Source organism: Zootoca vivipara, chromosome 7, assembly GCF_965207765.1.
Source record: "Zootoca vivipara chromosome 7, rZooViv2.hap1.1, whole genome shotgun sequence".
NCBI classification, from domain to species: Eukaryota; Metazoa; Chordata; class Lepidosauria; order Squamata; family Lacertidae; genus Zootoca; species Zootoca vivipara.
The window spans coordinates 26,293,679-26,321,100 of record NC_142590.1 but is presented as its reverse complement, the minus strand read 5'-3'; the positions used below and the strand labels follow the sequence as shown (position 1 = coordinate 26,321,100).

General features: G+C 39.8%; 1 protein-coding gene across 1 annotated transcript in view; it reads right to left on the bottom strand.

The window, feature by feature from the left end:
• The window catches only part of ZNHIT6 (zinc finger HIT-type containing 6), a 40,438-nt gene that overhangs the window by 9,405 nt on the left and 3,611 nt on the right, over positions 1-27,422 (bottom strand). The window contains exons 4-8 of the mRNA XM_035123685.3: positions 26,598-26,683; positions 22,706-22,809; positions 16,094-16,162; positions 15,230-15,310; positions 14,683-14,763 (exon numbers count right to left, since the gene is read on the bottom strand). Coding sequence (XP_034979576.1) covers positions 14,683-14,763; positions 15,230-15,310; positions 16,094-16,162; positions 22,706-22,809; positions 26,598-26,683 — 421 coding nt within the window. The remainder of the gene's footprint in view (positions 1-14,682; positions 14,764-15,229; positions 15,311-16,093; positions 16,163-22,705; positions 22,810-26,597; positions 26,684-27,422) is intronic.

Below are 27,422 nucleotides of genomic sequence, written 5' to 3'. Positions count from 1 at the left end.
TCTCCTTCTTGGGAGGATGCATTAAAAGCCAAAAACCAAACTGCGGGAGGCAGTGCAAGACAGGAGTGCCTGGCGTGCTATGGTCCATGGGGTCACGAAGAGTCGGACACGACTAAACGACTAAACAACAACAATCTGAGCAAAATAAAAAAATTCCTTCAGTAGCACCTTAAAGACCAACTAAGTTTTTATTTTGGTATGAGCTTTTGGTATGAGCTTTCGTGTGCATGCACACTTCTTCAGATACTATCTGAGCAATTACTACAAAAAAGCAAAGTGGGCTGTAATTTCTCAATTACCACCAATCTACTAAATCCAGTGAATAAAAAGTTAAGATATAAAGTATTTGCCTGAAATAGATTCCCAGTATGTTGCCTAGCCTTGACTTCCACCAACTAACTGTATTATCTATTGTAGAATTCCTTACCAGTTACCACAATATTTTAAATTGATATTACTGGTATACCTCACTTCTTATTGCATAACACTGTATCAGGAGTCAGATTTTTAAAAGTCAAGATGTTAAAAATTTGCAACTTGCTTTTCCTGGTTCTGGAAGAAAGAACTTTAAGCAATGGTTATGTCCCTCAAATCCAACTTCAATCATCATAAAAATATTTGGTTTCATGTTTCTTTCAACCCAGAGTAATTATGACCAGCTCTTTCTGAAACCTTTTAAAAAGGATAACAGTATATTGCATTTGTTATTCAATGAATGCATTCATAAGTTGTGGATTAACACATGAACAGAACCATATTTACTGATTTATTTACAGTACTTTAATGCAAAATGTGGCAATACCTTTCTATTGGCAAGAGTCTCAACACATTCTTTTCTGGTTAAGCAAACATTTACCACCAAAAGGCTAAAGTCATTCACATGCCACAATACACTTTCCATTATCTCATGTTTTAGACAAAACATCTTTAGCGTCCAGCTTGGCATAGCATAAAACATTTGTACTTTAAACTATTTTATGATAGTAAATTATTCAAGTGTTAGATCACCAAGGCATAGCTTTAAGTAAACTTTATTGGTTGACAGACAGTGACAGCTTTTGGCAAATAGCCAAGACTTTGGTGCAGTACGAAGAGCAAAAGAATCTTAAGAGAATAGTTTTTCCTGTAGGGAGCTAACTAAATCTCTGGAACTTACTATTTTATTTTGCTTTTACCTTCTTGGCTTCCCTCTCCCCATAAAACAAACAAACTGCTAACTGTATTCTGTTCTCTCTCAAATACAGCTTTGATTTGTTTTGCATTCATAAATTTAAAAGTGTCCCATTTATAAAATCTATCAACACATTTCGCTGCACTTCAAACACCCCTCCCCCAAAAAACTGTTGCAAATATTAAGTGTTTCAAAGTAAATGACAATGTTAGACCAATATTTTACCATTAATATTATTTTTATTGCTTTTGTCGATCACATTTTTGCACAAAGCAAGTTAATATTAAAAAAACCCATAAACAAACCGCATATAAAACCAGCAATAAACAAAAACAAAAAGACTCATAGAATTGTAGAGTTGGGAGGGACCCAAGGGCCATCTATACCAACCCCCTGCAATGCAGGAATCTCAGCTAAAGCATCCATGACAGATGGCCATCCAACCTCTGCTTAAAAAACTCCAAGGAAGGAGAGCCCACAACCTTCCATGGAAGACTGTCCAACACCTCTTACTGTCAGAATCCCCCCCCCGTATGTTTAGTCAGAATCTCCTTTCTTGTAACTTGAAGCCATTGGCTCAAGCCCTACCCCCCAGAGCAGGAGAAAACAAACTTGTTCCCTCACCCAAAGTATGTATTTCAAGGAACAAATCCCACCCACCCACCCAACCTTAAGACCACTTTTGGACATGTCCTTGGAACAAGTTGCACTCTCTCAGCCTAACCCACCAGTGGTTACTGTTAATGCTTAATACTGGCTCCAGAATCAGAGGCAACACACCTCTCAATGGCAGTCACTGGGGGAGAACAGCGGGAGAAGGCAGTTGTGCTCCTGTCATTGCTTGTGGGCTTCCGACAGGCATCTGTGCTGGTCAAAATGGGCTCTTGGTCTGTGGTCCATCAGGGCTTTCGACTAAGAGGGCACAATTGTAATTGGCATTCTTGAATTTTATCCTTGAGGGTGGGAGGTTTTAAGATAGATCGATTTCTCACAAGTCAGAGGCCGTGGTCTCATTAGTGACACGTTCAGGAACTTGTCTTTTAGTGAAATTTGTGGTCCACCCGGTACCTTTGGTGACATCATTTTAGCACCAGGTGAACGCTACCCTTTCCCCCTGTGCCACTGATGGACTGAGATGATGCTGTTCTGCTTGTGTGGCTGTTGTATGTTTTAAAATGGGTATAAATTGCCTGGAGACCTTTAGGTAACAAGTCTAATGATAAGTAGTAGTAGTAATAATAATAATGTAAAAGACCATTGGACGGTTAAGTCCAGTCAAAGGCGACTACGGGGTTGCGATGCTCATCTCACTTTCAGGCTGAGGGAGCCGGTGTTTGTCCACAGACAGCTTTTTGCGTCATGTGGCCAGCATGACTAAACTGCTTCAGGCGCAACGGAACACTGTGACGGAAACCAGAACACACAGAAACGCCATTTACCGTCTTGCCGCAGGAGTACCTATTTATCTACTTGCACTGGTGTGTTTTCAAACTGCTAGGTTGGCAGGAGCTGGGAAAGAGCAGCGGGAGCTCACCCCATCATGCAGATTTGAACCGCCGTCCTTCTGATCGGCAAGCCCAAGAGGCTCAGTGGTTTAGACCACAGTGCCACCCTCCCAATTAAGCAGTAATACCATTGTAAGATAAATAGATAAATAGGTACTGCTACAGTGGGAAGGTAAACGGCGTTTCCGTGTGCTGCTCTGGTTCGCTAGAAGCGGCTTTGTCATGCTGGCCACATGACCTGGAAGCTGTACGCCGGCTCCTTTGGCCGATAACGCAATAACGCCACAACTCCAGAGTCGGTCACGACTGGACATAATGGTCAGGGGTCCCTTTACCTTTTTACCATTGTAAGGAATATGAGGCTCTAGTGCCTTGATACAGGGGACAGTCTGCTGGAATCATCAAGGGCAAGCTCCCCCCTGCCCAGCATTCCTGCCAACTGGGGTTGGTGGTATCGTTTTTGCTGTTATTTGGACGTTTTGGACTTTATTGTTAGGCATTATTTCAGTGTTTATTAACATGAGATATTTGTTTGCCCTTAGTGATATTCGCATGACTTTGTGTTCTGCTTTGTAACTATTAAAGCATCATCATGAAATGTTGCATTTATTCTGTGCGTTGCTGTGAGCCACTCTTTTCGAGCATGGTTCTAGCATGGAAAAGTGACATACAAATAAGATCACGATGTACACACCTGCAATTTGTGTGTGTGTGTAAAAAGACTGCATTTTCTAGAATTGCCCTGTAACGACTACCATATTAAAGGATTTCAAACAGCGTCTGAACAAGTATCATGAGTGCAACATGATGGAATGGATTTACTTGTTGTGCCCCAAGAAAAACGATGATGCTGAAGAGAGAGAATACTGAAGAGAGAGAATACTGGCAAGAACTTTGCGCCTGCATTTTAATGCTTTAATTTTGTCCATTATGACTGACCAGAAGCCGCCTAAGCTCCGAAAGAGCCTACTGGCTTGCAAGAAGGCCAAAAAGGCAGCCAACTAATCCTTCTGAAAACTGCTGCATTCTACAGAACCCTCCATCATAAATGTATACCTCTCCCATGGAGCCTCCAGCTATTATCTTAGTGGTGAACTCAGTCATCCCTGCCAGCTCAGACAGCAGGAAATTCCCTGCTAAGATCAGTCCTTCCTGCATGTCATTTGCACAGCCTTTCGTTTTAATAACGGCATTTTTGTAGTCTGCGATTAAAGATAAAAATGAAAATCCCGTTGAGTCTACTCTCCTATGATAAAGCATGACTGCTCCATTGAAGCATCTTCACTGAAACAATGTATTTTACTTCTTGAGAGGGAAAAAAAACTCTTTTAACACAGGCTTTGAAATCCCCCACGAAACATGCTGACATCAGCATACAATGAAAAATGGAAGTACTTCCTGAAGCAGCTATGGGCACCATCCCATTTTATTGGAGCATTCCTTAACAGAAATATTACTGCCAAAACTCAAAATATAAATGAATTTCAGTACTACTGCTACTAATAATGCAGAAGGTTTAACCCCATTTTGGGAGGGGGAGTTAGAACACAGAGGAGATGTCCACAGCACTTAAGAATCCTTTCAAGTACTAGTTTTGAGGGGCTGCAGTGCTGCAGAGATAATAACTAACAGATGGACATTCATTCCTAAGTGGTGAATAACTCTTCCTTGTGGTTATGATTTGTGAACAGGAAAATAGTGAAATGCTCTTCTCAGTTATACAGCAAGGGGAAAAACTACATTCTGGATTATAAAATTCAGTTCCACCTACAACTATAGCATATCTTAAACTCTACACTTACGTTTGTCTCGTTACTAATGTGATCATTCATATTTGTGAAGTATTAAGGGAGCTAATGTTTTCCGAAAGGATTCATAAAAAGCTTTGGCACCTGAACCATAACTTGGTTTAAGCCCCTATAAAAAGGATTACAACACTACAATAAAATGCAACTTCCTGAAAATAGATATGCTTTGTACACTGAAATTATATCAAATATTCCACCTCAGCTAACCAAAAATGTCTGTGTGTACCACTCACTTGCGTATTTGCCAGCTAAAGATCAAGATGCTGCTTCAGAAGCATTTTTAGGAAGGATAGCAATTATCTTCCCTTCACTGCTACTTAGCTCCAATTAAGACATTTTGCCCAGCTAACAAAAAATAATTAGTTTAAATTGTTTGCCTCATGAAGCATATTTCACCATGAAAGCCTGACTTTTAATAGGACATATCCTTTACATTTAATTCTCTATTACATGAAGGTTTGTTTATTTATAAGCAGCCACCTTCCATTTAGAGAGGCTTTCAATGTTTAATAGATTATTTTATTTCAATTTTCTGTTGTAAATTTATACCCCAGATGGGCGGGGTATAAATAATAAATAATAATTATAATTATAATTATTATTATCTTTTGGAATATAGCTGACCCAAAGTGGCTTACAATTTCAGCCTAAAACTAGCAATGGGAGCATTAGCTACACAAGAGAATAGGTGTTGTTTAGGAGAAAGGATTCTGAAAAAGATGGGTTTTTAAGGTCTACTCAAAAAATAAGTGGCATGGACGCCACACATACCTCTGTGGGGGATAAGTTCCACTTTTTAGAGGTCAGGCTATATAACTATAATCATGTGAATTGTAAACCGGCACAGGCATCTTTGCCTATGTAAACCAAAATGGGGGACATGACAATATATGAAGAGAAAGTCCCTAGAGTGTGTCTGACATCTGAAGGACATTTTTGTCTTTAAAACATGCCACTTGTAGTCACTTAGGACAGCTCCACCACATGGCAGATGCAACAACTGGGAAGAAGTACCTTCACCACAATCACTGCTATGCAGTAGGGTCTAAGATCAGATCTCATCTGTGATTGATTGATTGATTGATTGATTGGTCAGGTCTGGTCTAGCTTAGCATCTTTGTTCTAGTCATCATTCCTGTCACTTCATTACACAAGCTCTTAATAGGGCAAGGATTTGCCTAGCTTCTAGCTTGCAGTAGGAAAACCCCAAGACCTTTCAGGAAACCACCGGGATCCACCTGGCAATGGACTATCTTAATAGATTCCCCCATGCCTACACAGTTTTAGATTCTCTGTAAGTCCTGCCACATAAAGATCTGTCCATAATAAAGGAGCCACACAAAGCTGCCAATCAATCCTGATCATCTTCGTATCCTGGATAAAATACCAGATCAAGAGCATGCCCTGCCACAGATATGACTGATCCACAATTGCTATGGAAAACATGGAATTCTGAGACACACCCGAGAAAGAGATCTTGGTATCAATGTTAAATGATGGCTGCCCCTTACACAGCTAAGTGTCTTCCTGCTTGAGCTGACTGTGGAGTTGGAATTACATCAAAGGAACCCCGATTCTGTCTCAAGAACCCAGTGCTAGGAGCACACTCTCAAAATCTCATGGCTTTTGGGCAGCTTATCCTGAAAGGGAAACAGAACCTATGACAGATCATAAGAGTCCTCCCCGCACCCCCACCATATCCAGGCAACTGATGAATCAAAAACTGAGGCGATTAAATCACCTACTATGTAGAAATCATGACTGCCTGAATCCTGCACTGATCAAGGAGAAACAGCCAAGAGAATGTTGAGGACAATAAAAAAGAAGATATGACACTCAAAGCAGGAGAGCACTTTTGATGCAGCAGTAGACAGAAGCCACTTTCCTTTCCCAGCCGTACTTTTCTGCCATACTCATCACAGGAAAAAGGACTACAGGCAAGAAGCAGATAATAGCTCACTGAGGCTCATGGGATTAAGTCATGTATCAAGACCCAGGTTTTATTGACAAGCCTGGAAAGGAAACCAATGAGCCGGTGGTTGTTTGCTAGCTTGATGTAGAAAGAGACTAAAGATTCTGGCAAACCTTAAGACATCATCATCATCCTTTTTATTATTCTGCCCTACATCTGTAGATTTCAAGGCGGTTCACAACACAGCATTACAATGTACAAGCCACAAAATACATAATAAAAATAAGAACAAACCAAACTAGGAACTAGGAGGGATAGATGTATATGGGCTACAAGGCCACAAGGGCTACAGGCCCTGATTTCTACTGAAAGGCCTCCCTGGATGTAAAGGTACAGTGCCCAGTGCAAACATTTCAGAGCCTAATCCAACAAACAGCCATTCACTTAGCAACAATCATTGTTTGTCCTGCAAGAGCAGCCACATTGCGTCTCTGTAAGTTTACAGAAGGCAGCAGCACAATGGCAGTCAAATCTCAGGAAAGCAGATGGTAGGAAAATATGCAACAAGTGAGGCACAATAGGAGGAAATATGAAAGGTAGTTAGGGAATCCCTGAAAACAAGCGCACACCCCCTACAGTTTCCAAGGGTAACACTGTTCAGTGACGCTCCATAGTGCAATGATCCAAAGGAAAAGGCTTGAAAAGCTAGTCTAGAACTTAAAAGGGGAAAAGATAGGTGGTTAAAGTTACCGCAGCCTCCAGAACTCAAAATGTCCCAAAAAGTTGGTGATTCCTGGTCTAGTTACAAAACACCAACATTGAGGGAATTTAAGATATTAACTTAAACATAAATGAAATTCATAAACATCTGTTAATTTTGTAGCTAAGAGAGATCTAATTTAATACACAGATGGTCAAAGAGTACAAACGCAGAACTTAACTATGAAGTGGGAACCGTGTAGCACATACAGAATCATCATGTTAAATCTTCTCTCCTACACCAAATGAGAACTTTTGTTTTAAAATGGAAGTTCAATACATTTCTTGTTGCTGTATAATGGTGTTATATGCTGATGAAGTTGCAAGTTGTACAAGCAAATTACCATGGCAAAAGATACATGCAAAACTTTCACATAATTGTTTTGCTATGCACTGGTAATCTAAGTGTAGGAAAGATGACACGTGTGCCACAAAAGTTATCTGGATTTATATCAACCGAAACATGTTTGAAGCATACATTTAGGAGCTTAAACTCTGGCAGCTAATCATCACTACTGATGGGAAATTGATTAGGAGCAGTAGGGCTGCCTGTCAATGGAAGTCTCCACCAAATTACTTAATCAAAAGTTTTCCCCACAAACCCTGTATCTGCCAATTTCCTAAACAGGGGTTTGGGAGAATAGATCAAAATTATTAAATTTTGATTTGGGCAGAGATGTTCCATGTATGAAATACCTAGTAACTGTTTGGCTTCAAACAGTGTCCCAGCAGTTTTTCTCTTATACCTTAGAACAGAGCTTTCCGAACTTTTCATGTTGGTGATACACTTTTTAGATATGCATCATTTCACGACACAGTAATTCAGTTTTATTACCAAACCAGAGATTAAACTAACCCCTTTCCAGCCCCGGGAGGAGCGCGGGGAGCGTTTACACAACACACCGACACACGAACATGTCATGATATAGCATGGAAAGCTCTGCCTTAGAATTTTGTCCAGAGATTTTGATGAAGCTTGTTACAGAGCAAACTAGGGCACCGTTTCAAACCACAGCATACAAATTCTCACCTTGCTTACACAATGATGTCTTTTAAAGAGAGTTCGTGCCACTTCTGGATTCATATTATGAAATTGTAAGCTGCCCTGGAAATGCCAATGTGACACTGAAGGCGCATAGTACAAATCCCACAAAAATAAGTATTGATTAAGCACAGCTTATTGTTAAAGAGTTGCCCTTGTTACTTATACCAATTCCCATGCAGATTCATTCCATCAGGTCCAACATCAGATGTAAGCAGTATATTATTGACACTGGACAGTCCATGATCTTGATATAATTTGGACATTTCTGTGATGTGAACAAATAGATTCTGTTGTGCTACATAATGTACAATTTAGCCCAAACTAAATCACATCAGTATGTGATGCCTGCTGCAAAATATCCCAATGGGATCATCTGGCCAATAGCTGAAAGACATAGAAAAACCTTGAATGTGAAAGCTATATTGACTGGCTGAGCAGTATACCATAGTCAATGATAGTCTAGAACCGTGGTTCCCAAAATAGGGCACATGCCCCACAGGGGGACAATTTGATTTTTTAGGGGGGGCAATTCGAGAATGAGTTATTAACAGTGAATGGCCTTTTAGGCTTCCTCCAAGTGAATGGGAGTTCACTTTTTGAATAATAAGAATTATATGTCACCAGGGGGGGGGAGCATCGGGATTTTAGAGATGCTTAGGTGGGGCATGACCAAAAAAAGTTGGGAACCACTGGTCTAGAATCACACTGTCTCTTTTTTAGGGGTATGTGAAGATCAATGAGTAGCTTCAGGGACAGTTGAAGATACTGATGGTGCAATTAAATAGAATTCTATCTGCACACTGGCTGACATAATGACCCTTGTTGGTTTCTGCAGCTGGCCAATTCTGAGCAACCATGAGCCTCCCATGAGATTTGGATCCAGGTTATGGATTTCAGATCTGCAAATGCCAAATAAGCTCCACTTGACCCACCACTATGTCTCCCAAACCCCCAGAATAAGGTCCTGTGTGTGTGCAAGCGTGTGTGTGTGTGTGTGTGTGTGTGTGTGTGTATACACACACAGAGAGACACACGATAGTGCTCTAATCTTGCCTAACTATAGTTATAACAAAACCTAGTGGGAATAAATAGCTGATGCAACAAGCATTACATAACGCTATGCAGCCATTTGTGGTTCTGGACAAGGCCATTGGGAACAGAAACACCGACTCTTTAATCTACTGTGGAGAGAATGAAACTTTATGAAAAGGAATAGTTACTCCTATGTATTCATTTTATTTGGCATGTTTTCTTCCATGAATAAGAGAAAGTTGAGGTTATTTTCCCAATTAACACGTACTGAGTTATAAAACACAAGTATCTTAATCTCCGTACTTTTAACATTCCCATCACAGGTCTTCACATTTTTACAAAGGTTGTATTTGCTGCCTGCCAAAAATTCACTAACCCTTGCAAAACAAACATGTTCCCTCTTCTCTGCCAAGGAAGGAAGGTCAAACCTCTCATGACAAGGTCAGAGGAACAGTTCTAGTTCATTACTGTCGGAAAGAGATAAACAGAGGGATTCCCTTTTGGCAACATAAAATGGAAAATCATTCTGGGGATTCTTTTTGACAGCAACATGTAAGATTCCCATCTCAAAACCAGTGAAAGAAACAATCCTACAAATACTATTCCCAGCTATGCCTTTATCCCCTTTTCACCTCAAAACACCAGCTCATATTCAGCTACATCTGTATACTATGACATATGTGTTTATTCCTCCATTCTAAAGTTACCAGAAAGTCTGTGGGTTGTATGAACTTTTACAAAACAGTTACAGGTCACGATGGTTAAAACGATTTCAACAAGATGGTTACAGAATAGACCCTTGAGTTAAGGCACTATCAACACCCTATAAACGCACTGTTTGCTCTGTGCAACTCTTCAGATATACAGCATTTTTCTTTATACTTTTGAAAATTCTGGAGGTGTTAACCAGAGATAAGAACTGACTAGACAGGTGGTGCTAGCAGACTGAATCACAAGGAAATGGAGATAATCAGTGAACTAATGAAAACGTTACAATGCTGGAATGCGAACATTCAAAGTGGGACAAGTTTCAATATTAAGATCCCCCATATTTATTTGAGGATCTATTGCATTTAATAACATTTAGCAACATTTTGATTGCTCCCTAATCGACTGCTTCTATACTACAAGCAATAACTTAGCAAACTTTTTGATTCATTTCTAGTCCATAAGGGGGAAATTAAACTTAGATGGTTGTTTTGGAAGGTTATTAATAAAGCAATGATGAACATCACAATCATCATCATAATGGCAACTAAATTGCTGCACTATCAACAGCCAGCACAAGGAGTCCTTAATAGTATAACAGGGCTTCCCACCCTCTCCTCTTCCCATGCCCCCAATCTGGGCACTAGGAGAAAGGGATTGAACCTGAGACTTTCTGAATGAATAGCAGATACTCTAAATGGCACTGAGCTGCGGCAACAGAAGGAGATGTCCACACACAGGTTATTTGCTGGATCAGGAACTTCAGAGGCAAATCCGATTTGTATCTGAAGGTAAGTGCTGCTTATTTGCATCCGTTCGCTTTTGATGAAGTGCATGGGCATACAAAAAGGCACCCCTATTAGTCACAGGTAGATAAATATGCAACTAGATCTGGAACAGAGCCAGTGTTGCTCTACTAGCCCATTCGCTAAAGGTTGGCCAGGTTTTTGATACAATGACACAAGTCACCCTTGCTAACATATGGTTATTTCAAAGTGCATTTAAAGTAAGCAGGAGTTTTCTTACTAAGCATATGAGACAAAGCCAGCTTGTTTTTCTGCAGAATGCAAATACCCACAAGGAAACTGACACAACATGAGAAACAAATGCAGAGACTACAGCAATGACTCTTAAATCCTTTTTGACTTTTAGGTATGTAAAGCTTTGTTAAGATCACACAAAAATGATGTACTTAAAGAGTAATTCATTTCACCAAAAGTTTACTTTTCCTTGGAACAGTGGTAAGGGAACAGGAGGTAGAAAGCTTCTCAAAAATTCTCCTCATAGACCACAAGTTTTCTAAGCCACAGCTATAAGTTAACCTGTTATGCTTGGGTGAAATTCAACAGATCATGGTTATATTTTTAAAAAGCAAAATTTGTGTCGAGGACTGTCCACTTGATTGCAGCTACTGGGTATATAATTCATGCAAGTGCTAAAATGACTGGTAGCAAGTTGTAGCCCTTAAAATATTTGCTTTCTATCCTTGGTTTCTGCATCTGCAAAGGAACTGGAAATGTGCTCTTCAGTGTACCCGATTCTTTCTCCTTCACAGCAGCCACTTCAAGTTTCGAACCACGGCTTTAACTTTCCCATGCCTAACATCTTTTGACACTGAGCCTGGGAAATGTGGGTGTGGCTCACCCAAAATGGCCTGACAGGCCTATCTCCATGGCCTTATGGGCCTAAATTTGGCCCACAGTCTGGAAGATGCCATAAAAATAGTTACCAACTTTTAAGTTATATAGGAAAATAGCACTGATAGAACTTAAGGCATTGACAAAACTGAAAGGTAACAGTCATCCTTACATATCCTTAAACTGAATTAGGAAACGTCTATTTGGGCACAAAAATGGATATCACACAGTTGAAATAAGTATCTGCTCTGAAAGTAAAACTTAAGACTGACATTTTATTGCAGAATTCACATAAGGAAAAGGATTATACTACCTCAACGAAGAACAAGGACTTCAAACAAGAGAGAGCATTAAGCACAAAAGTCTTACAAGACTCACTTGCAGTCTGTCTCTTTCCCACACTATGCTTGAAACAAGTCGCCAAATACATCTGTTCTACCACTAGCTTTAAAGAAAGTAAGGTCATCTTGAGATATCATGATTGGTAAACAATGGCCTGGTTCACGCATAAACCATGGTTTATTGCTCTAGCACCATATGCCTCAATAAGCCCAAGTGAAGCATTGCACTTGCTGCTCCCCTGCAGCTGAGAGGCTGACTGATGCTTTGTTCAGTTTCAGTTTTACTGCACCCTTAGCATTACATTTAAGCCTGGGATCCAAGGTTAAAATCGAAACCGTTCTTAAACCAAGGCGCGCTTTCCCTAATGAGGCCTCCCGCTGCCAGTGCCCTTCCACCGTTTGGATTCCATTCTTAGACCGAGGTAAAGTTGCAAATTGGGACACTACTTCCGGTTTGGCAGAGTTTGTAAACTGAATCGTTCGTAAACAGGACTGTTCTTAAACCGAGGTACCACTGTATAATGTTAAGACCAGATTCATAAAAATTAAATTCAGTGCAATAGGAGCAGGAGGATATGCATATGCCCACAGCTTCATTTGGGCCAGATTTGTTCAAGCCTGCCCACAGTGCTAAAAACATGGTTTAGCATTATGTGTGAACCAGGCCAATTAGTGCTTTCGATATGCAACCATCAAAGTAGATTCTGCAACAAAAGAAAAATACGCAAGGTGGAATTTAATGGGTGTTGCTCTGCTGATGAAAGACATCTATCAGCAAAATGGACAAAGAGACAATTTGCAGCAACCTCTCTTCCTCCACGAGCCTCTGCGCTGAAGTGTTAGGGAACCGTCCTGAGGAAGGCTGCAGAAGAGAAGATGAATGGCTGAAAATTGCTTCCTTCCCTATTCTGCTGATGTATGCCTTCTACCAGGGAATTGACACCCACTGAATTCCCATATGCTCCAATACTAGCTTTTAGGCTGGAGTCTACTGCACTGGAATCAGCAGAAGTACAGCACTAAACCAGCAGTCAATTGATGGGGTCCCCACCATACAAGGATCAAAACCCTAGAACAGTGTTTAGGTTCTAAAAACATATAGCAGAGACTCTTCACAAACGAAAAAATATATACCATTAACGGCTAGTGTAGGTGTCATGCTAGTCAACTGTTTAAGGATCTAGCACAGGCCACATGGTTTAACATCTGCCCTGATATTAACCAGACTTAACTGTACCCTTGAGACACACCTAACTGAGCATTAGAAACCAGGTAATGCTGGCATTCTATGAGAAATAGCTCGAGGGAAAGGTTGTCCTGCAATAAAACTTTGTCACAGTCAAGTGTCAGAAAGTCAAACCAGTCATTTGTGAATTATCACCAGGGTAGTGTTATACTTTGAATTAAATTAATTAATTATCTCAAACACTCATTTTGTCAATTAATATCAACTTCTTTGGTTACAAAGACTTGTCTGACCACTCTCCTGGGAAAAGGAGAAGGTGAACTTCCCCAACCAGATTGTATAATTTGGCAGCAGTTTCTTTCCTTCCTTTACTGGAAACAGCAATATCCCCTACTGCATGAAGTCATTCTGAAGGCATCCCAAACATAAAGCACTAGACAAAGTTATTAATTTATTCTGAAGAGGACAAATAGATATTTCTAAAAGGAACGCAATGAACTGCAAAAAACCATTCGGTATGCATCAGCTAAGCCCCACTTGGAACTGACTGCCCCCCAAAACAACAGGAAAAAAGAATAGTGTCACCTACTGCATTACCAGATGGCAAATTTGTTTCAGAAATTTATCCAGATTTTGATCATTGGCTTTTGCATCCTACTCAGAGGGAGAGTCTAGTACTTCGAATATTTAGCAAGCCTGTTGTTGTTTTTTATGCCATAGTATTTCTTTACTGATACCTAGCTGTTATCACCCTGAACACCTATATCTGAATTGTACAATATTATTGTATTATCAGCATTTCAGACATTATATTTTTGGAATTCTGGGTAACACACAATTCAGATACCCTCACAGAACTGGAGCCAGTCATGATTACGCAGAAGCAGATCCTAATGCTTTCAATGGAACTTACTCTAAAGTAAGGGCAACACTATATAACCATTTCCTGACTTCTCTGAGCAATTTACAATCCCATCTTCTCCTTTTCACATTCCACCCTCTCTTTTGCCTGGGACTTAATTAGTTCAGCTCCCGTGCTGCATCTGTTGTTTCTGAGGTGGGCGAGTCTATTTATGGACTTCCTTTGTGGATGCTGTTAAGCGTCTAGATCTGTGGATTTCTCTTTGTCGCCAAACCCAGAGCCAAAAAGAAAGGTAGGACTGGAAACCTGCTTGGACTGAAAAGGCCTAAAAGCCACTGAGTGGGCTGGTGCTGTAGTGAGTGATACAGGATTGTGGTGCAGATTCCCCATTCTCTGTCTACATCTACCACAGTGGCTCTAGGGGTTCAGACAGTGGTCTTACCCCTAGCCCTACCTGGAGATGCTAGGGACTGAATGTGGGCTCTTTCGCACATGAAACATGTACTTCATCACTGAGCAGCAGCTCTTCTCTAAAGTACCACAAGTTACCAAAAAAGTAACTGCGTTCTTCCATGCGTGTCTTGCATTTTGGACCTAAGGGACAACATTTCACTCCACATTCTTCTAAGCTGGCCATTTTATAGCCACCTTACTACTCAAAAGGTATATGGAGATACAGAGTTTGCTGCTTTGTAAAACAAAACTAAATCTCTTACCTGATGGAGTTTTGTGGTCTGTTTTCCACTTTCATTAAAATTCGTATGTCTGACTGAGGGGACATTGCATAGGTTTTTAATCTGAAATGAAAGGTGTAACATTAGATAAACCTTGCCATGTAACAAGAAATCTGTTTCAATCAAAACAAACCAGACCAAGTAATGTGCTTGGGCCGAGGGCCTTCTGGCGGTTCCCTCGCTATGAGAAGCTAAGTTATAGGGAACCAGGCAGAGGGCCTTCTCGGTAGTGGCACCCTGTGGAACGCCCTCCCACCAGAGGTCAAAGAGAACAACAATTACCAGACCTTTAGAAGGCATCTTAAGGCTGGTTTAGGGAAGCTTTTAAAGTTTGATGGATTTCTGTATTTTGGTGTTTTGTTGGAAGCCGCCCAGAGTGGCTGGGGTATAAATAATAAATTATTGTTGTTGTTGTTGTTGTTGTTGTTGAGTGTAAGCCACAATGCATCACAAGACTGCCCAATATGCTTTAATGACTGATTTGTATCTCAACAGAACGTTAGGATGCTAAATATTTAGAAGCACGTACCTTTGATGAATGACAGGATCAGACTCTTGAGGATCAACATACCGCTTTAGAATGTCATACAGTGGCTTATCATCTGCAACCCTTTACACAAAAAGACAAAAGTGTATCAATCATGAAGCTGAATACTGGCAAGAACTAGAATCATCAAGTTAACACGTGTGAAACTGTAGTTATATAAGCCCCAGTGTCAGAGCTGTGGAAAAGGCTGTAGCACAAGAGCACATTGAAGAAGAAAAGAGTACCTGACTTCTCTAACACTGGTCCAAGAATACCAAGGGTCTTTGGGGAAAGGCTTTCCTGTTCTAAATGTCTCCTTTCCATAATACAGAGATGAGCTGGTGCTTTAATTTTAAAGAAATCTTCCACATCTTTCAATCTGCTCTATGGGAAGACAGGCTTTCTCCCACCCTTTCTAGGTAAGAAATTATAGCTGGGAAAGTGCCTAACTGAGCAATGGTAGTCACCAAGCAAGATACAAAATGGATGGTAATAATTCAAGAAACATCTATGTGTTGCAACAGGGTCAGCAAAGACCATATAATGATCAGACCTGCCCTTGACTGCATGGTGAATGGATTAATAAAACCTAAAAACTATGGAACACATTCAGTTTTATAACAGATCAGTTACACCTCTCAGTGGTAAAGATGGACATTTTAAAACAATAGGTTTTAAACCAAGCCACAGACACAGTATTTTAAAAACAAGATTTAAATTTTATGCTATGAATTCAGTTTATTGTTTAGCGAAGAAGACTGCAGTAATCATTTTTATGAAACAAAAAGCAAAACAAACTGTGATACAATACAACAGTAGCTGTTTACATTTCATGGTAAGCAGAGGCTAACAAAAACATTTGGGTACCTTTTTTCTGTGAATTTAGCATGACTATGAGGAAATAGAAGCTTCAAGTGCCAGAAGAACTTTTGTTCCCTGAAACAAAACCAGTGCAGACTATTAATACTTCATTATGCAAACTATTAATCACAAATGCAGTTGCCTGAGCTCTGTGGCAGAGTCCAAAATAAACAAGGTGGTAGGATAAGGTTGATCAATATCACCACGAAAGGATTGTTCACATGATCACTTATACAGGTAACAAACTTCTTGAAATCACTTCCACCATGGGTTGTTTATACAGGTCAGTTCAACCCAACATTGAACAGAACTAATGACTACTGCATAATTCAAAGCACAATGGTGTCTTTACATTCTGTATAGCTTAAAATGTATGAACTGCTGCTTCCCTGATATTTAAGATGTGATAATACTTCTTTTATTATACAAGGCTATATATATATAAATACAAGTATCAAGTTTAAGAGGCTCTGATATCAGTGACTGGAAACAATGTACTGTTGCCATAGCAAAGTTACTTTGACTATTGGGCAGATAAAACATTCAGCTGAGTGCAACTTGCTACAGAAACATGCACAGTAGCAAAACAGTAGACAAATCTGTTGCTATGTACAATTAAATACCCACTTGAGATATTGTTGGATTGATCAGTATAGTAACGAGCAAAGCACTTTGCAATATTTACACAGAAAGCAAGATGCAAGTTTCGCTAGCATGAAGATGTCATGTTTTAGAAGCTGGCCAGGCAGAAAATGAGTATGCTATAAACATATTCTGGATGGGATTTGCAGTCCAACAATGGGATTTGGAGGTCCACAGGAAAGCCACCCTTGCTGTACAAGGGATCCACTCGCTTACAGAATAAATGGCAGCTGAAAGTGGATTTCCTAAGGCTATTTGTTTTCATGTCCCCATTCTCCCTTACCTCTGAGGAATCTCACTGTCATGAATGTAGGAAATTTAATCTGAATTAGTTTACTAGAATTCACAAGATCATGGAACAGGCTTACCTGTAGCTCTTTGTTGTTGTTGTTTTTTAAAAAAAAACGGTAAGAGTAATCAAAAGGCAAGTTATGAGAAAGAAAAATAGGCTAAGGTTTTGGAAACATTAACCACAAGTTATATAAACCACTTGTTGCATTGACATGGATGTCAAGTGGGGCAAAATTAAGCCAAAGTAATTATGAAAAGGTTTATTCTTCTTTAACTAGTGGTTACTTGTTTGTCCACTGGATATGGGCCACCACATGCTAAGCTTCTTCTATTTAGCCAGTCTAATCATGAGTCCTTGAGGGGGTCTGTCCACAAGGCTTCAAAAAGTAATGCTGAGGTATGTTAAGAGCAACAGTGGAGCCAAAGGAATGAGAGGGCAATAGCTACTACCCAAACATAATGTGCATTACTTCATTCTGTTCAGAACTAGACATTAAGGAGGGGAAATGAGAACCGGGATATGCAATAGCATTTTCAAACGACCCAAATGCTGCTTTAATACAGACCTTAAACTTATTTAAGAAATTTATATCCCACCTTTCTCACAGAGCCTCCAGGATGGCTTGCACCAGTAAAAATGAGGGGGGGGGGGAGAGAGAACTAGAGGAGGTCTGCAAAGGTAAAGCAGCATTCATTCCTGAACCTTAATGCATGTACAGCCAGGCTTAATTCACTTTTCAGTAAACGAGGTCCCAGCAGTGTTATATATGTCTCATAAGCTTCTGTAAACAACACAGATCCAGACTAATTAAGTGATTATAGTCTCCTGTGACCCCCCACCCCTGCCTAGAAATCTCATTAAAGTAATTGAGCACTGAGCCTTTTATGACACACCGGCCACTGAAGTGCCAGTGTGACATAGTTGAGGTCCTAAACCACGTAAGACACCAGAGGAGCCTCTGTTTTACTGAAGCTTAGCTAAGCATCAGTAACAACCCAGTAGAGATTTGACATACAAGCAAGAAAGTTTTGTTAACTTTACTGCAGGCTCACTTATTTCTTGATCCCTATAATTTGTAAAACAAGACAATTCACCTAGAACTGACTGAAGTCCATTTTCATGGTACACAAATGGCTTATCAGAAAGGCCTCACAAGAGCAGGAAAACTACCTTGCTAGGTGCACTGTAGTAGTAGTAGTAGTAGTAGTAGTAGTAGTAGTAATAGTAATAATAGTTGTTGTTGTTGTTGTTTATTTCTACACCGCCCATCTGGCTGGGTTTCCCCAGCCACTCTGGGTGGCTTCCAACAAAATATTAAAATACAAGAATTAATCAAATATTAAAAGCTTCCCTAAACAGGGCTGCCTTTAGATGTCTTCTAAAAGTCAGATAGTTGTTTATTTCTTTGACATTTGATGGGAGGGCGTTCCACAGGGCGGGAGCCACTACCGAGAAGGCCCTCTGCCTGGTTCCCTGTAACTTCGCATCTCGCAGTGAGGGAGCCGCCAGAAGGCCCTCTTGCTCAAGCATGATGCAGCAGATTTAAAATTTACAAGAAGGATAATTCCAAGGTGACTAAACAATTCTAAAATTATCAAGATTCTTCATCGATTGAAAACAATGTCTACTTTACTGGCTACATTTGCACATAAACCTTGGCTTACTACTACACACAAGCAAACTGCTTCCTGCTTCAATCCACCTGCTTTAGTGTTACGTCTGAAGCACTAATCACAGGCTGCTTTGCTCCCATTACTCTCAACAAACAATGACACAATAAAGTTTGGTCTTGGCTTACTGACCACGGAAAGTATCACAAACCCCTTGTTCGGACATATCATTAAGCTAGGGATCATGGTTTGCTTCCTCCCAGCACAAGCTCAAAGCAAGGAAGTGAGCACAATTTTCTTGTGCATGGTAAGCCAAAGTTTACAGCTTACCGTGACATGCAACTGATGTCATTCTTTCAGTTCATTTTTATGATCAGAATGGAAAAGCTACATTACTGTTCTCAATACATGGAAGACAAAAAGCACTGCAGCATTTGACATAGTACACAATTCTAACAGTCTGTCTAAACTGTATTGTTAACATGTATCTACATCAACATGAATTTTACACGTTGGGCCTTGGAGCTTAATTTGGATTCTGAAACATGAGTTCAACCATCATTGTGGAAAGACATCATGGCTTGACAACCATTGAATAATGCATTTTAAAGCTACACTTTACATGTTTTTGTTTCCCCTGATTTCTTCGGACCTGTATTGCTTGATTTACACTATATGGGTCTATTAGCATAATGAGTGTGGCTGCTGTTGATAGTATTTTGTCTGCATTCTGCTGACTGGAGAAACCCAAATGAACAGAGACCGTGATGATATTGGTTTACAGCTTGTGGCCAAGCTAAACCTATTTTTGTTAGAGGCGGAACAAAAATGGTTCAAAGTGTATGCAAGAAATCTCAATGTACCCAAAGCTTAATTCTAGACAAAAACTTGATCTGACCTGGCTAGTCTATGTGCCATAAAGCTGGGGAGTGATATAAAGTGGAACCTCAGTTTATGAACACCTCGGTTTATGAATTTTCAGTTTACGAACGCCGTGGACCCATCTGGAACGGATTAATTCACTTTCCATTACTTTCAATGGGAAAGTTCGCTTCAGTTTATGAACGCTTCAGTTTATGAACAGACTTCCAGAACCAATTACACCCATGCTTCGGGTTAAGTACGCTTCAGGTTGAGTACTCCGCAGACCCGCCTGGAATGGATTAATCCACTTTCCACTACTTTCGATGGGAAAGTTCGCTTCAGTTTATGAACAGACTTCCGGAACCAATTGTGTTCAAAAACCGAGGTACCACTGTAATCTAAAAGGCAGGGAGGCTCTGACCCACATGCCAAACTAGGAACATCAGGCCTTCACACTTGTCCCACAAGGCCATTTTGACCAAGCCATGGCAATGTGCACTACAGCTAAAGGGGCAGGTCTTGGATGCAAGGAGCTTTGCAGGCACTACCAACCAGCTCACTAGAAGTTCTTGCAAGCTCCTTGAATAGCACTTCCCAAGCATCTGACATTCAGCTGAACTTGGTGCTTTGGATGTACTGCACTAGGTGTTTTGCAAGCTTTCAAGGCAGGGGGAATGCAGTTTTTAAAAGAAGCATTTCCCCCTCTGCAGGGACTTCAAAGCGGTTTCACCTAACCGACAATCAGTTCAAGGGATGAAAATTTAAAGTAAGCCTTTTTGAAAGCCTGTTCCCAGTGCCAATCAGCTGTTTGCAGTTGAAAATGCATCTTCAAAGGAGGCTGGTCTAATTGACAATCAATTGATTGGGGGTTACAACTACCTCCTTTGATCTGTGTCAGGTGTCAGTTACCTGATCACATTATGACACCGGGTGAGTGACATGCTGGCAGTCCTACGCACCTGTCAACATTGGCCCACTCTGGTGGGGAACATAAGGATCTAGCCTGCTGGCAGGTTTCAGTTCTCCACCCGGAGCCAACGCTTGGAAATCTTTTATATTTTTCGCAGCATTATGTTAATAGGTCAACATCAGTTTTTGGAACCTCATTCTGTATTTGAAAGAAGATTCCCATTTTTTTTTGCTACCCAAATACCAACCAGCCACCTGCAAATGGTGACCCAAACAGAACCATACATAATAGAGTGTTATAGTGCAGAGCACTGGAAAAAATGTTAAGGAAACCCAGGTTCAAATCCCCACTCATCCATGGAAGTTCATTAGGTGACCTTGTGCCTGTCATTATCTCTTGGGTTAACCTACCTCACTGAGTTGAAGTGAGAATAAAATGGGATGGAGAAAACAGGGAACTCCTTGCAGGAAGGGTGGGTAGCTTATTAAAAAGAACAACTGCACATACCAAGTGGTTACATGCACATCATTGTAAATTATTACTAGCCAAATGGTTCTCTGTATTTACTTAGGATAAAATTGCTGCAAGCTAAAAGCTTGTCAGACTTAAAAATTATTTGAGTCCTGTTACTAGGAAGAAAAGATACAGCATTGTATTTTTTGGAAGAAAGAAAATTGCATTTGCTTTGCAAAGCTGCATACAGGCACTATCTTTTATATCCTGGACATAAGCCGTCAGGTAACTTTTTTGCAAATTCCTGTGATACTTTGTTGCTTAGTTCAGAAAATACATGCTCAATAGAGAACTATTTGCACTGGTTTCATAATTACTCCTTGAAAGCACATCAGTATTGGAGAATCTGTTTGCTAATATACTGCAAGAGAGACATCTACTGGTTTATAGTGAAATGTCACATTTTCCCTCCATCACTATTTGTAAATGAGAGAAGATTTTCTAGTGTTCCTTCCAAGGTATTACCCTAGGGCTTCTCACCTTCCATGTCTTTACTGTATTTGTTTTCTGAGGACATACTGTTTGCTAGAATCAAAAACAATTCCTTTGGCATAAACCACAACATAAACACGTGACCTATAAGTACCTGGTCACTAGTAAACAGAAAGCCTCTACCTACCACTAACAGAAACACAAGTGGATTAATTAAAAGGTCCCAAAATTCTTGATTGCCCCATACAGAACAAAACAAAAATATTGCAAAGCAAGGGATATCTGAACCCATGTCCCTGAGATTAAGAGACTCATGCTCAACCGACTGTAGGTACATTATGTTACTGAAAGTATATTTCTAATTTCACTTGACAATTAACATGCTGCCCAATTCACATCCTTTCGAAAAATCCCAGTATTTCCTAAAATGTGCATTGTAGTTCAGAAGTACTATGGGGTGGAATTCAATGCTGAACTTCAGCTTGCCAAATGGGATGACCCCCCCTCTCCCCTCCCCAGGCACACTGTTAGTGCAGGGTTCTTCGGACACCCCCCATAGCCAACTGCAAGGGAGGAGAGAAAGGCGGTGGGGAGTCCCATTGAGCAAGCAGAAGTCTTTGTTCCGGGCTTAAGTTGATGGGGTTACTTAGGTGAATCCTACCTTATATTCTCCCAAAAAGAAGAAATGCAAGTTATTTTCTACAGTCAAGATTTCGCTTCATCAAATATTCATTAGAATGTACTGAAACTGTTGAAGACATTGTATTAATATCAACTATATTGTTTTTATAACCTAAGTATTCATCAAGGGATTGTTCCTATTGTCGAGGCATCCCCAAACTCGGCCCTCCAGATATTTTGGGACTACAACTCCCACCATCCCTAGCCAACAGGACCAGTGGTCAGGGATGATGGGAATTGTAGTCCCAAAACATCTGGAGGACTGAGTTTGGGAATGCCTGCTATTGTCCAACTATCGCCATGGCATAAGTTTAGCACATAGTAAAGGAATTAATTAAATAAAAAATCTTTAAAACACCATGGGCTATAATCAAGCACAAGCCTTTTTTATTTCAGTGGGCTTAATACTGAATTGTGACGTATAGGCTTAAATTTAATGCATGAGAATGACATTTAGAACAGGTCTGTATAACTTGGGACCTTTCAACTTAGCACAGCCCAAACCTATTTTTGCAGTCCTAGCAAACCTTGACCAAAAAACAGGTATCGTTGAGTTTCTGATCAAGTCACTCTTTCTGGCTGACGGGCTAGCTTTAACTTGGTGGGCCGCAGGTTATTCAGAATGACAACTTTTGATGACATTATCCCCACAGTAATATTAACTGGAAACTTACTTGTTGTTAAAGAACGTAGAATTCTCTCGTCTCTTTGTGAATCCAATTGGCAAAGTTCGTAGGCAGATGTCGTACCTTCGAGCTCGGTTTCTCAAAAAATTCACCTGATTGTTTCAAAAGACAGAAAAAATAATTGCTGACAATTTCAAAGTCCAGGCTAATTGTCTTGTTTTTATGCAATGCTAAGCCATGGCTTAGTAAGTGTTACAAGAATGAGCTGCAGTAAGCTTTGCACTTGCATGTTGTGACCATAAGGAGAAGTTTGGAAACTGCTGCTTTGGTTTTTGATTAACTGATGCTTGTTGAGATACCTGAACATGGATGAAACATAGCTTATTGTAATGATCGTTTATTGAAACAACCCGAATGCAAACCAGTTTATGAAGCTGGCTTGTTTCAACAAAGCATAGTTAAGATTAACCACCGTTTATCTAGGTTTGCATATTTGTAGTTAATTTAAAACAGAAGTGGAAACTTCTTATCTCTCCTCTTTCCAGATATACCAAAAGAAGAGAGGGTGGAATGTTTGAGTCCAAGGCCCAATGCAGTTTGTTCTTGAAACACTAAACTGTGGTTTAACATTACATCCAAACACAGCCAATGAAACAGAGCAGTGGCTAAAGAGCTGAGTGAGAGGCAAGTACAATTTCTACATGAGGACCTAAACCCCTCAGGCTCAGATAGGTGTTGGGCTTAATTTCCAGGAGTTGATATTATTATTGATTTATACTATTTTAGTATAGTAGTCTTTACAGAGATCAGATAAATAACCAAAAGTGCAATTCTCAAGCTACACAAGAAGTAGCTGCTCTCATTAATGGCTCTCATTAATATAAAACATATATAGCTGGAAGTAAATCCCATCAATTTCAATTGGATTTATGTCTTAGTAAGATGTAACTAAAAGCATAATTATGCTTAAAGCTGTATTTTAAAGGCCCATCCATGTACATTTTTAGTAGCACATAAATGCCATTACTTGATGAAGAACTATTTATGTATTACTGTATAAATAATACATCAGAACTCTAAAACAAATTTCACCCATGCTGTTCCCTTAAGATTCAGAAGATGTTTGATTGGTTTTATACACAACTAAAATAAAAACTATTACTTCTGCATTAATAATCCAGACCATGATATGAGATCCTACTGCTTTAAATTCAGATACCAAGATTTAAAAACATTTGCTAAGGTGTGTGTGCATATATACCTTCTATATGTTACAATGTTGTTACCAGCAACAATTCTATAGTGTATATTGGTGTACAAAATGCTTCTCTCATAGCACCACAAATTCTTAAGTGTACAGCCAGGTTGAGAGTGGCGAGTTGCCACTTTCCCTCCCTTTGCAGGGTTCCTCTTCCTTAATAGTTACCCCACAGGAAGTAATTCAACAGGTGGCATTACCCATCACTGCATATTTGTGCTAGAAAGTAATCTACCTGTGTGACCAAATGGAGAGAGAGAGAGAGAGAGAGAGAGAGAGAGAGAGAGAGAGAGAGAGAGAGAGAGAGAGAGAGAGGAAGGGAGGAAATACTTTTTCTCACCTTGGCTCAGTGACACCCTCTTACAGATGAGTGGGCAGAGAAGATAGGCAATTTTTAAATTGGGCAAATGTTTTCCCCTGGCACCACCTTTGAATCCCACTCCCATATTTCTCATGTGAGGAACAGAAATTCATATGCCCATGTTTATTAGTAAACGATTACAGCACAGTAAAGCACTCTTCTGTGGCGTCAAAGGTTGCAGACGTTCTGCAATGTTCCTGGATATTACTCACTATATTCAACACTTGGGCCCATTAATAACTAAAACTCTATCCCACAATGTACAGTATATGCACTCTTATAACAGCTACAATACTGATATCACTGTAAATACAATGGTAAGTAGTAATGTGATTCTGTTAATCATAACAAAAATCAGATTTTGTGTTCTATTTCTTTTCAGATACTGTATATTTTAATCACCTTCTGCATATTTTTAAATACTTGTCTTTAGCAATAATTTTAATGTTTCATATTTATGTAAGCCACTTATATACCAAACTAGGGTATATAAGTTCTGTTAAATAAAAATAAACAAATAAAAATGTTCTAACCCCCTAGCAACCAAGAAAGAGGCTGAGATTAGATTCTTTCAAGTTGCCGTTTCACGGGATAGAAATGTGGGTACATTCCTTCTAAATGAGTAAAGAAAGTTTTTACCAAAATTGTTCCTGTGCTCTTTTAGATCCATGAAACTCAGTTCCCTGATCCAACCCATAAAATTTAGACATTATCAAGTTATCAGGACATAATGTAATAAGCTGGATTGGATCTTGCTCCTGCTAATTCAGGCAAATGCTGTAGTTTCGTTCCTCACATTTTTTTTCAATCTGACTTGAAGGACAAATATTTTAAAACTGCTATTAAAAAGAGTTATGAGTGCTGTTTTTGAAAGTACAAGACTGAGATGATCTTGATAGTGGAGTTAGCGTGGCATTACTCACTAAATGTGTTATCTCTGGAGGAAAACTAAGTGTGAAAAACACTTAATCTATCATTGTATCATACACTGCAACCTTTAAGTGTCAAGAGGAACTAAATGAATAATGCCATTAGATTACATTATAATGCCCAAAGGCTGCCCTCCACTTTGAGGGTAGATGTATGTACTGTATGTATCACACTCCCCAAACCTGCACAATTGTCCCTGTGAACCCTGAAGCAGGCCATCTAGCTTTGGCCAACCCAGGTGCACAGCTCGTTCTGGACCAGTCTCCAGAGGAGGTTTCATTGGGGCTACATTGCAACTGGAGAGATCCAGCTAGGGAGGCAGGCTTGGCAAGTGATGGAAAGTGAACAGTCCCCCAAACCCCTACTAAAGTTAATGTAACTTACCAAGGCAGACAGGGGAAGGGGCAGAATGGAAGAAGCCAATGCTCTACAAAAGCTGGCTTGAGATGCTATTCTATCTGGCCAATCTCTCCAACCTCTTAAAATACAGCAACATCTGGAGGACAACACCTTGGCTACTACCGGGGGGGGGGGGGCGTGTTGACACACAGAAAAGCAGCCAAACTGTCTGACTACAAACAAAATTAAGCCCTGTCACCAATTAATATCGCTACGTTTACAAATGACTAAATTCAGAAGAGATGGGTTTTTCCTGATGCTTCATTTTTAAAAAAACGCATCCTCTAAGTTAATGAGGTTTTGTTTCTTTACTTTGCTTTTAGAAAATCTGCTACCGATAGGGGTGACTGAGAGTGAAGAAGCACTGGGGAGAAGGGGCACTTAAATCTTTTCCCCACTCATTTCTCTGCTCAAAACAGCTGGATATAATTTTTGTTGTTCTTGTGGGTTTTTAAATGAACACAAACATTTGCACACATCAGGTGTGTGTATGTGTGTGTGTGTGTTAAATACACACATTTGTGTATAATTTGTACTTGAGTGATTTTTTTTAATAATTATTTTTATTAAGGATTTTCGTGGGTTACAAAGGTAGTGCAGTGTCTCATGCATCATTTTTACACATCAATTTTACTTATTAAGACATTATGAGGGAGGGGGGAAGAGGTGGGTAGGATGGGGAGTTGGGTGTGGTGGATCGTCGATGTTTCTGTTTTTCTTGCTATGTGTAGGGGTTTGTACTTGAGTGATTTTCTTTGACAAATGTATTTAAAACATTAATCTTCAATTAGAGGGATCACTTTTTGAATCTGGTTCAGTATGTTTCTCAGTTTGAAGGATAATAAGCAACTACTGTGACTGAATCAAAATTCCTCCTTCCACCCCCATCTGGTATTTGTCATTTAAGTTTCTAATACCACCATTTTGTTTTTTAAAAAAGTCAATGAACATTTGTTTTCTGTAGTATGCTCAAGGTAGCTAGAAAGACTTACAAATTTATTGCTTTTTGGTCTATGTGAAGTGTCGTCTCGAGCAGCGCCATCAGCCGTTCTTCCCACATCTTCCAGAAACCGGTAATCTGAAATTGATAAGGGCAATGGGGAAATGGCTCAAATGAAACTAGCTCCCAATACCATTTACAACGCGATTCTTAAGGGATCGTAAGAAAGTGATGGGTTTTAGCATAAGTTCACAGAAAATAAGAGAGGGTGTGCATTGAAAATTTGTCATTTGGTCTAAAGCTCAAATATGTGATATTATTGATGCGTTTTTAAAAATGTGAACCAATATCTTCTATCTGAAGCAGCAAGGACGACAAAAATGTTTTAAATGAAATAAATGCCTGTGCTAAAACCATCCTAACTACTTACCTACTGTGCATTACTTACATGCTTCATACAGGGCCAGATTTCTCTAAGGTGGACAAAGTTTGTAGGGTAGCAAGGAGTAGGAGGACCTGTTTTCTTTCATTCACCCCACAAGCTGTATTTATTGTGCCATTTAACAGCTTTGTGCAACTATACATTTGCTGATGGTGGCTATACTTAGGCTGCAATCCTAAACCCTGTTACTGGGGAGTAATCTCCACTGAGTTCAAAGCACCTTATTTATATGTAAACACACTAAGGATTGCATTATTACTTCAGTAGTGCCACTCAAGCCTTGTGCCTACTGGCAATGCAAATAGGAAACTCCAACAACACTATATAATGGTAGGTACAGAACATTGTAGATGTAGGAACATTGCCTCCTCCATGCCCACCCATCACAATAACACCCTGGGGATTTTGAACAATTGAGATTTTTAGACTTTCTCT